This window comes from Eurosta solidaginis, chromosome 2 (assembly GCF_040869045.1).
Source record: "Eurosta solidaginis isolate ZX-2024a chromosome 2, ASM4086904v1, whole genome shotgun sequence".
NCBI classification, from domain to species: domain Eukaryota; kingdom Metazoa; phylum Arthropoda; class Insecta; order Diptera; family Tephritidae; genus Eurosta; species Eurosta solidaginis.
Window position 1 is genome coordinate 38,662,672 of NC_090320.1, and position 12,050 is coordinate 38,674,721.

The following is a 12,050-nucleotide window of genomic DNA, read 5'->3' on the forward strand; positions in this document are numbered from 1 at the left end:
GTCATGTGGGGACACATTGCAAGCAGGGCATACATTTTGTATGTCGGGGTTGATTCTGGATAGGTAAGAGTTTAACCTGTTACAGTATCCAGATCGAAGTTGGGCTAGAGTGTCTCGTGTTTCCCTGAGGAGAGTGCATTCCTCTTCCGCAAGTTTTGGGTACTGTTCGTTGAGTACTGGATTAACCGGGCAATTCCCAGCATAAAAGTCCGACGCCTGTTTGTGGAGTTCACTGAGGACCTGCTTGTGTCGTTTGGCTTCACACGGCTGAGTTCTCAGGTGCCGTATTTCCTCATAATGCTGGAGATGACTCCTTAAGCCCATGGGCGGTGTTGGCTCATCAATCAGATGCCTGTTGGGATGACCAGGTGTCTGGGTATTCAACAGGAACATTATGTAGATGGTGTTCTGGGGACATAAAGACAGCCCGTGGCGGTTCTGAGAACAGTATTTTGGCAGGCCTGGCTTGGCGACCATATAGGGGACGCGTAGCATGCAATTGGCTGGCCAATTGCTTTGTAAGTAGTAATGAGCATTTCTTTATCTTTTCCACAAGTACTGCCAGCAAGAGATTTGAGGATATAATATGGTAAGGGTTGACAAGCTCATGTATCTAGGGGGTGGGAGGGCGGTATGGCCTTGAAGGTTTCATGTGGTCATACTAAATCGTTCCCGAGATGGTCGGGCTGGTGCCTTAGTGGTGCTTGTTACCGGAACGTACAGGATCTGAAACCGGCAAAGGACCATCAACACCAATAACACTCCCCAAGACCTTCGGGGAGCGTCATTATCGCTACAACAAAAACAACAACAAAGTGTTTCTCAATACGAGTCATTTTTTTTTTTAACTATGTGTTCCGGGCAAGTACTGAGCCCAACAACGGCCCAAGAACATACATCTACTGCATCCTGGATTTGGCACCACCGAAAACAGAACTCATAGTTTCTTTTTTACTATTGGGTCTTGGGCTTTTACCAGGACAAGCAGCTTGTCACTAGTATGAGTGCTTAACGCTACTATTTAGCTGTGTTCGACCAAGTCTAACGGTGACATTTTCGCAGCCAAGGGCGCTAAGAAATGGCTGATAACACTACTTCACATATTTCCATCAGCCGATTGACCATTTCAGAGCAATTACGATCTAAGAAATTTATTTCGAAAATACAGTTTCGAAATTTAAAAATAAGTTATTATGCTAAAGAAATGTAGGCATATATTGTACAAGAATTTTTATAATTTCTTTTATTCGTGATTTCTTTACCTTCTATGGTTCGTATTTCGTTTTCAATTATATGTGTTTATTATTGTTGGTTTGTGTTGTGTGTCATATTAAATAGCACATAAATATACATACTAGATACTTTACACAATTAATTTTCAGTAATTTTACAAACATTTCTTTTTTTTTACAAATTTCATTACATATTGTTTTTTTGTTTTGTTTTATAAAATTATATAAACAAATTACAAATTATTATAATAATTAATAAAGATAATTTCAACTAAAACTAACAATTTAAATAATTATATAAAATAATAATGATAATAACAGCAGAATCATTTATATATTTAACGCAAAGCAAATTTGCGAAAACAAAACTGCGATAATACAAGAATTTTCGAAAAAAAACAGCTGCTGGAAAATAAAATTTACAAACAAAAACAGAGCATTTTTTTTAGTATTAATTAACAGAAAGAGAAACAACATTTTTGTTTTGCGGGGAGTTCTCATTGCATTGGATGGCTAGGCTGGCGTAATAGAAGGCGGACGGGTTATACAACTTCGAAAGTTATTTATAATAGTTTCATATATTTTGCTACTTTTTTACAAAACGAAAATAAAATTTCGTAATGAAAGTACGTAGAATTCGAGTATTTTAAATTTCAAATTGTATTAATTGTAATTTTTTTTTGCTATGCAAAAACATAATTTCGAATTTGAAAAATAAAATTTCGAAATTCGAATAAGTGAAAAAAAAATTACGTAGTAGCATAACAAAAATATTAACATATAAAAAAATAGTTTGACATAATTGTAGGATAATTTGTTATCATAGATTTTCGTATGCATTATATTTTTATTATAGGCATGAACGTAGAACAAACGCTTTACGATCACACAGTTAGCTAATAAATGATTCAAGCTTGTATTTATGGCTGCTCACATGAAAAATGTAAATGTTAAATAAGCGCCATAAGAGTATATAATATATAGAATAAGCATATATATGTAGCTATGTGCGAATCTTTTTTTTTATATTTTGTGATAGTGTTACGGATTGCAAAAATTGCATGTTTGTATATAATACGTGTTCCTATAATATTGATGTATTTGTGTTTATTTATTTATATGTATGTAGGCGTCTTTACTATTTTTTTTATTTTATTTTGCATGTATTTATTTTTATTTAAATGTTATATATGCATATATTTTAGCTTTTTTTTAAATTAAATTTAATTAAACAAATGCAATTTCGGCAACAGCCCAGCAAAGACGCAAAGATGAGCAAATGCAATGAAATGAGAGCGAGAGATGCTTAGTATTGTATGTATGTATGTTTGTTTGTTTGTTTTTGGAAATTAACGCCTTAAATGTTAGGTATAAATTTAAATGCATACGCATGCACGCATACCAATAATCATTTTTATACATAACGTTTTTTATGATTACATTATTTTTGCTTTTGCTTGTTTTCCTTTTTTTTTTATTTACAGAATTACATACATTTCATTGCTTGGCGTTTTTAGCTCCGCTCTTAGTTATTAATCATTAAAGCTATACATTATTCAAAAACTAATATTGTGTGTATTGGTGTTTGTTTTTGTTATTGTTTAATGTTAATGTTGTTTCACAAATTTAAAAATGTTGTTTTTATGTGTATCGAATTTAAATAAGTAATTTTTACAAACTCAAAGCTTGCTAATATCTACAAATTAGTCTCATTCCTCATAATCGATTTAATTTCTATCGCTTGTGCATTGCTTAGAAACTTTCATCAGCCATGTTATCGTAAAATGTAAGCATTTCGCTGCCATTTGGACTTACTTATTGTTGAATTGAATTTCCAATTTAATTGTTTGACATTTTTGGAAGTAAAATTGTTAAATGCTTATAATGTGAGACACATTATTTTCGATTACACATTTTACGCCGGCTGTTTTTCGTAAACAACTGTTTACCCATGCGCACTTAATATTTTTCGGTTAATTTATATTGCTTGAAATCTATCCATCTACTCATAAGGTAAAATATTTACGGTTATGAATTTCTAGTTCAAACTTCGAACAACTTTAACAGCTTTTTAATTCAACTACCCCTTAGTTAAGCCTTCGATTAAAGTTGCACAACGCTAGCAGAGCTACGCATACAAATGCAGTAGTGTAAAAGATAACATGAGCATAGAACTTGGGCAAGAGATGTTTACTGCTTGAAGTTGGTTGGTTGCTGTGCTGCCCGGCTATGGAGCCGGGCCCAAGTAGCGCTCTAGGCGCCATTTAGATTCTGCTTGAAGTACAAGAGCAAACTAATTCACTGTCTGCTCTGCTGTAACGTAGTAGCTGCGCTCACAATACACACATACAGATGATTGTCGAATAGGTTTTCGTTGCTCTAGGGAGCTGTTCTGACCACATTTGCTTTAGATTCAATTGCTTTGAGTGTGATTAATTAACTTACACTCTGGGCTCGAATCGTAACATACGATAACGGATCGGCAAACATACCAAAGAAAATTACGTGATACGTCAAACGTATACACAAAATGTGATTATAACATACGATACTGATACGATAACGGAACGTAATTTCTTTTCAATTCACAATAAATTTTACGATCCACATTAGGTTGGATTGTATTTTTAGCTCACAATAGAGTTTGAACTGTCAAATTGGTTGCCAAAAATATAAAAAAAGTAAATAACTGTGGTGGACTCGATTTTATTGCTTTGTTTGAGCTCCAATAATAGCGAAGGCGATGAAAAGATAGTCCGAAGGCGGTTAAGAGAGTGTAGTAACCATTTGGACTTATCGCACAAAGCGTAAGCATATTATTTATGTATTATTCCTTTGTAACAAAAAATTATTGCTGTTTCTTGTAGAGATTTCTCTTAACTTACGAAGCTTTTAGTTACTTTCTGGAGAAGTTAAATTTGAAGCAAGCCGATACCAAAGCGTGTGTCTCGCCATGAATTCCGCCAATATTTGCTTTTCGCTTGGATTAAGCTTGTTTGAATACGACCTTTGTTAATATGTAATAAGAGTTCGAAATTAATTAAATTTTGTTTTTATTCAAATATTTTAAGAATTTTTTTACATTTTCAATGAAATTTGTGTGTATACGATCGCCAGTTTGTGTTCGTATGAAAGTGGAACGTAACGTGTACGTTCAATCACTCGTCACGTATGTTGCGATCCAAAACGTGACGAGTTATACCATCACGGATGTTACGATTTGCCCCTTTAACTTTTATTCTTTTACGCAAGATATCATCAACTCCTCGGGCAAATAGTCGAATTTTTAATTAATTGCTTTTACACTTTTATCAGCCTATTTATAACACCTTGCTTGTGTGTACTTAACCTTTTCACTTTGTGCCACTTATTGACGCTGCTCATAAGACACACTATTTTCGAGCAATGCTTCAGTACACAATTTTGAATATTAATCTGTAATTCCCATTTGGCAGCCGATTTCCTCTAACAGCTTATATTTTCTTATATGATTGAACATTTCCAGCTGTACACTTACGATTTGTCTTTATAAATTACTCATTGTAGCTATAATTGAATTTTCGTATACCTAAAATGTTGTTTGGATACCAATTTTTAGCGTGCGCTGCCTCCATTTATACAAGCATCTTATCAGTTTTAATGCAATGTCAATTTCGAAGTTCAAACTTACACAGTTTAATCGATCATTTTTTTAACCTTGACCAGAGAACTGCAAAAATCACAATTTTCTTGATTTAATCAAACACTAAAACTTGCATTCATATTCAATCATGCGAATAAAATCATAATTGAATAAACTCATATTTGAATAAACTCAGCATCTGTCTTTACTATACTCCGTTAGCATGACTGCGATCGAATGACCGAAAAGGTTTTGCGTACGATTGTATTGATCAAACGAAGGCAAGCGGAGAAAAAAATCTTGAATTAGTATCATTTAGTTCGGCAAACAAACAGAATCATAAGCAATGTTTATATGTACGTTTATATGTAGCTTGTCGCCGTGACGTAAGGGCAGAAGAATCATGAAAATATCCGATGAATGTAATCGCTGTTGAGGCAAACGAGCAAACGCCTGAATTGATTATATTCACGCATGCAATAAGTTGGTTGATTTTAAATCAATGTCGATTATGTTCGTTGGATCATTGAACACGATCATGTTGCCGAATGTAATCGAACTTTGTTGTGTTCGATTTTTGCTGTTCTCTGACCTTGACCTAAGCTTGTAACCAAGTTTCCGATATTATTACGCAAGCGTTTCACACTTCATTTCCCTCTACTATGCTGTACTCAATATTTTGTTTACTTAAATTTCCCTCTAATCTAACCTAACTTATTTCGCCTTCATATTCGCCTACTATAAATAATTATTCACTCCAAAGATGCAAAACATCCATCAACAGCAAACGGCTGTACGCAACAATATCAGCACTTAGAAATACATTGTTATAAAATAGATAATAATTGCCGCTGCTACTGTACCATATGCCAACATTTGCTTAATCATATGTGATTGAGCTTGTGTGCCCGATTTGAGTAGCAGCGCTGCTATTTCGTTGCGCAATTGCAAATTATCGTTTTGCGTTTTTTCCAAACGTTCTTTGTACACAATCAACTCCTCCTCACGCTGCAATGCACTATTACTTATGGCCGCCAAGTCATCGCTCAATTGCGTTTCGAAATCGTCCACGTCTAGCAATAGCATGCCAATGCCGCTTGTTGAATTAGTACTGGCTGTGCACTGTTGTAGCAAAAGTGATGCGCTATTGCTATTATGCGCTTCACTTTCTTTATTTTCACTCAAATGGGTCACCACCACTGGTACATCTGCATAGCAGCTGCTACTTTGGGTTTCTGGCACTTTGGTTGTTGCTTCATTAATGCATTCTTCTACTAAATCTTTTGTCATATTAATTTTTTGTGCTGCTGGTTCAGCAGACTTTACTGGCTCTGCTGGTCGTTCTTGTTTAACCTCAGCATTAATACGCTCATCTAGTAAACGCTTAAACTCCTGCTTCTCCTCGCACGCTTTTTGTAATACTTTGGTTAGTTGTGCAACTTTCTCTCGGTAACTATCACATTCGATTTGCATTATTTCCAATGTATTTTGTGCATCACTCTCCACTTGTTCCAATTTGCAATTTAGCTCTTCAATTTGTTCTTGATATGCGTGTATTTCATTTCTCAATTTGAGTTCTTCTGCAGCAACAACGCTAGCTGAAACAATTGTGCACGGTGTTGTTGCTGTTGTAGTACATTCCTCGCTATGGCATTCATCACTTTCTAGTAGCTGTTGCTGCATTGACTCTTTGTCTTGATGCATCTCCTCCTCTGCAACTTCAGCCAGCGGCATTAATGTATCCTGCGTGTTTAGCATTTTGCTTGCAGTGCTGACACCTGTGTTTAATGTTGCATAGTTTTGGAATTGGGTGTGTAGGTCTTCTGCAAATGTTGCCTTCAGTGAGTCATGGTCATTCAAACTCTCAGTAATTTCTTTGTATGCTTCACTTAGCATGGCTACACTGCGTTGCAGCAGCAACAATTTATGACCATCATCCATTGCTTTGGTCGAAATGCATTCATTTTCCTTGCGCCTACTGTCTAAAGCCTCATTTTCCTTATGCTTTTGTTCATCTACTGTAGCACACTCCTCTGACTTATAGCAGTCTTTAGATAATTCTGCCTCTACCAATTGGCATAGTAGGGTTTGTACGCTTTGTAATTGGTTTTTCGATTTCTTATATTTAAGTTTGATTTCTTCGGCAGATATGGTATTGGTATCAATGCCACTTTCACTATCCAAACCAGCATTAATCTCATTCAATGGAATATCTTGTTCATCACTAGAATCAGACTCATTACATATGGCCTTGAAAATGTCGATTGAACCTTCTTTTTCATTCATGTCGGAATTTTGCAACCATTTGAGTATTGTTGATTGTTTAGCGCTACCTTTTTTCTTGATCCTCTTTTGTACTGCATCCGCTTCAGGTGAAGTATTTAAAATCTGAAAATAAGTTAATAAATAAATACCTAACTAACAATAAGCAATAGAATATCAAATACCTCTATTTCATCGCTACTATTCAAGCTTTTTCTACTACCGCCGTTAATGGCGTTCTTCGCCGCTCTTGCATGTACTTTCTTGTAAAAATCCTTCTCATTTCCATCTTCCTTATGCTCGCCATCAGCTTCGTCGCCTATCGCTTTACGTTCATTATTTGCATCGTCTTCATTATCAAAACCCTCTTCGTCGTCCTCTTCATCATCCTCACCCAAATCCATAGCGCCTATAGCTGCATCTAGCTTCTCAATGGCTTGTAATTCCAACTTCTTTTCCTCTTCATCGTTCAATTCAGCACGTTGTAGCATAATTTCAGAGACTCGACGTCTCAATTCATCGCACTCCATTTCGCGTTGTTGTAATTTTTCTGTCATTTCAGCAATACGTTGTTCGTCTTGCTCTTTTATTTCTTGTTGTTTGCGTTCGGCTTCACCTTTATATTCATTATAATCGGTTTCGAGCCGTTGCAAGCGTGTATTTACATCCTGCAGTGACTGTTTCGTATTCATAATTTGGTCACGCAATATTTTACATTCTCCATCTGAATTTTCATAGGCTAATTCCATTTTGGAGAGCATTTGTAAAGCGTCGCAACGCTCTTGGTAGACTTTGCGTAAGGCTTCTTTGGCTGTTAGCTGATATGAGCTTTTATCTTCGAGAAGTTTTAGAACCTTTAATGGGATGAAAGAAGTGGTATTTTGAAATCAACATTTTAGAAGCATAATAACTAACCATACAGGTTAGCTGTTGTTGATAAGCGGGGTCTGTGCTTTAGAGTTCAACTAGCAGACCCGTCAGACGTTGTAGTGTTCTAAATTTGGTCTATCTGCAACCATTTTTATAAGCTTCTTCCTTCTAACTCTGCCCTTTTCATTTTTTCTTAATCCTTTTATTCACTCCTCTCTCCGTCTTTTTCGCTTCATCTATCTCTATCTTCGTCGCACTCTATCGCTTTCTCAGTCTCCTTCTTCTTCCCTCTTTTCTCCTCTCCCAAGTTCTTCTCATTCTTCTTCATCCCTTATTGTCAGTCACAGAGGGTGGAATGTATTTTGTTCCAGTCCCATCCCGAGTCCCAGTCCCACTCCGAGTCTCAGTCCCAGTCCTAGTCCTTAACCCAGTCCGTTCCTGGCCTACTTCCCGGGAAAAAGGATCGCAAATACTAATATAGGCAAATTTGTATACCAAATTTCAGGCAAACGAATAGGACGTATGTAAATAGGTTTGCGGGTATTATTAATTCATGTATTTATTTCGGCTTGGCATGCATATTTATCAGTTCTGCCAGGTTGATGTGACTAAATCGAATATTACAATGAAAATTACTTTAAGGCTCGCAGTAACATCTTTCATTTGATACCCATATTACACACATTCTAGGGGTCTCCGGGTCCACATTTTGGCCTATATCTCGAGACCCTAGTCACCCAGAGGTATACAAATTACTCTGTACTAAAGCACACATCAACAGCTTCAATTTGATACCAATAATGTAAAAACACATCCTAGTGTTACCCTGATCCATGTTGTGGCCTATATCTCGACTCTAGTCACCAATAGGTATGAATACTACCCTGTATTAAAGCACTCATCAACAGATTTCATTTGTTATTCATATTCATTCTATAAACACATTCTAGGGGTACCCGGGGACACGTTTTCGCCTATATCTCGACACCGTAGTCACCCAGCGGTACGAAAAATACCCCGTATCAAAGTACTCATAAACAGCTTCTATTTGATACCCATATTGTACAAACACATCCCAGGATTACCAAGGTCCACGTTTTGATCTCAAGACCCTAGCCAGAACGGGATAAAAAGTATCCTATGTCCGTCTCCTGATTCTAAGCTACCTCTTCACCATTTTTTAGCAAATCGGTTCATCCGCTCTTGAGTTATAAATAGTGTAACTAACACCACTTTCTTGTAATGGATGTTATTATATATAAACCTTCCTCTTCAATCACTCTATCTATTAAAAAAACCAAAATCCTTTGCGTAGTTTTAAAGACTTAAGCATTCAAAGGGACATAGGGACAGAAAAAACGACTTTGTTTTACACTATGTAGTGATAGTGATGAATAAAAAAAATTAAAAAACAAATTTTTTAAATCATTTTATCAAATATTTTGTTACAAATTGCGACAGTTGTTTCGATTATATTGTGGCGAATATTATCTGTTCTATACATCACTATGCTGCTACTAAATAAGTGCACAACAACAATAAAGCAAGCAGCCACACTTATGTACATGTACACATTAAAGCAAGCAGCCACACATACACATAGCCAGCAGCTTGAAGAAAGACAAACTATCACACATCACGTTATCATTAGTTAAGAGCAGAATTTGTTATTCACACATACACACGCATATAGCTAAATAACCGAGCTTAAGATACAACTGTTGCAGAAGGCATGTTCGTGAAAAATCTAGACCTTAAAAGAAATATGCGAATGAGGCAAAAGCAGCGCAAACTGACGAATAGTGAATCAGTTTAATTTTAACACTCTTTAAACGCTATAATTGAAGAACGCGAGTATTGTAATTGTGGAGTACTAAATAAAGACCATTTTGCCATACTGAATATTGGAGTTATTTATGTGACAGTTCAGCGATTCGAACGTTAACCGAAGGTGCAAAATAAGCAATTTCAATATGTACTTTGTAAATCTTTGCAAATCCTTTCTACCGGGAGTGGAGTTTGAACCCGCACTCCAGCGATGATCGATCTGTTGACAAACAGACTCGACCAAAGCCAAGTATTGTTGTTGCACTACTTTTCCAATTTCCTTCTGCAGCATATCTTTATACTTTCGTTCAGAACATAACTTTGTATGCTTGCATGCATGAAAGCTAAGCATTTTTGGTGACCTGTTCTTTAGAACAGTTTTCTTATACTTATACACAAAGGTATTATAACTTCGATTGGATTCCGTAGTACGTAATGGCATAAAGGAATCGAGATAGATATAGACTTCACTATATATAAAAAATAGGCAGGACAGGACCTACTTGTTTTTTGCAGACTCCGAACGGCTGATGTGTTTTCACTGAGAGCTTTTCATAGCTGAAATAAACTCGTAGTGCTTGCCAAACACTGCCGAGGGGCGACCCTGCTTAGACAAATTTTCTTCTAATTGAAAAAACTTGTTTTTAAAATTTGGATGTTGCTTTGCCCGGGGCGTGAACCCAGGATGTTTGGTGTGGTAGGCGGTGCGCTCCATTCGAAATGAACTAAAGTCCAACTCTGAACAACTGAGAAGATTTTAAGAAAGCGCGAAATAAGGCATGAAAGAGAGTTGTATTTTTATGTAAAATTTAAAACCAATCAACCAATAGAGATTTTATGGCGTAATCAAAATAGTCTGCAAGTTCGCGGAAAACATGAGATTCCATGCAATATAAATTCTAATAAAATCAACCATGCTCTCCTAGGAATTGGTGCGACAAATCTAACCGTTGTTGTTGTTGTTGTAGCAGTGATAAACAAATCTAACCGTCCAACAGTTTGTCCCTTGTGAGAACCTTTGTTTTAATGGATGTAAGTTTGAGTTTTCTGCAGTGTCGACACACATCACATGGGTAAATGTGTTCTTAAGATAAGTTCAAATGCTGAAGGTGTAGATAGGGCTGCCTATGAAATTTATAAAAATCGTATTGACGTGTATTCTTGATACGCTTACCCACATCATAAATCATGGTCGCACAACCTCTAGTTTTCCTCGCGCCTGGAATGTTGTTACTGTTCAGCCTGTTGTCAAAACTCCATTGCCTGCTATTCTGCTAATTTCCGCCCAAATAGTAGACTGCCCGGCTTGTCTAAGGTTTTTGAAACATTCATGACGGAATTAATTTCTTTGTACCTTCGGTCGCATAATAGAGAAAGGAGCTCTTAATCAGCCAAGTTTTAGCAACTGAAGTATCCCAACTCAACGTTGTTGAAAGTGGGGTGCTCCAAGGATATATTCATGGAGCTCTGCTCTTCAGTATTATTATTATAAAGGATTTTTTACGTTGTTCGACACTCGCATCTGCATGGGCATGCTATGTGAAATATTAAATCAACAGCTGATCGCTATTTAAAACTGGGCATCTGGCAATGTATTGCATTGAAACTGTAGAAAGTCAATCGTTAACAAGAAAGTTAAGACAATATCCTTTCTACCGTGAATACATGGATGGGAAGCCGTTAATCGAAGTTACTAACGCCGAAGTTGTATATAGTAAGCTTGATAGCCATTCCTGACGTCAGTTAACCGTCCTATTCAGTAATTTAACGAGCAATATCTACGCCTTATCAAAGTATCTCAAAGCCAGAAACTGTATTTTTCTTAACAAACTGAAGGCTATTAAAGGGCCTAGTTATCTCTATGAAAATATATCCTTTACCAGATCAGCTTGACTAAATGCCATTAAAGGACCTTATTTCCCTCAGCCAGACTATTTTCTGTCAACGCTGTGCGTATTCGGAATGCAATACCTTTTCTAGGGTAAGAAGAAGTTTTATAAAAAGCAACTTTATAGCATCTATCTCTGCCTATATTCAAAATAATATTTAGAAGAAAATGCAGCTAGCCGAACCTCTTTATTTCTTTATTGTATTTTTATACTCAGCTGAGCAGAGCTCACAGAGTATATTAACTTTGTTCGTATAAAGGTACCCCTTAATGGCATAAACTAATCGAGATAGATATAGACTTCCATATATCAAAATGATCTGGGCGAAAAAGAAATTCATTTAGCCAT

The 12,050-nt window shown here is 36.2% G+C and overlaps 1 protein-coding gene across 4 annotated transcripts in view; it reads right to left on the reverse strand.

Annotated features, from left to right (window-relative positions):
* Window positions 1-1,217: 1,217 nt before the first annotated feature.
* The window catches only part of Slmap (Sarcolemma associated protein), a 39,467-nt gene continuing 28,634 nt past the window's right edge, over window positions 1,218-12,050 (reverse strand). For 3 of the 4 annotated variants that reach the window (XM_067765054.1, XM_067765056.1, XM_067765057.1), the window contains 2 exons: window positions 7,302-7,970; window positions 1,218-7,242 (listed from right to left, as the gene is read on the reverse strand). In XM_067765054.1, coding sequence (XP_067621155.1) covers window positions 5,668-7,242; window positions 7,302-7,970 — 2,244 coding nt within the window. In that variant the 3' untranslated portion in view covers window positions 1,218-5,667. The remainder of the gene's footprint in view (window positions 7,243-7,301; window positions 7,971-12,050) is intronic. The other variant, XR_010949428.1, reaches the window with a different exon arrangement.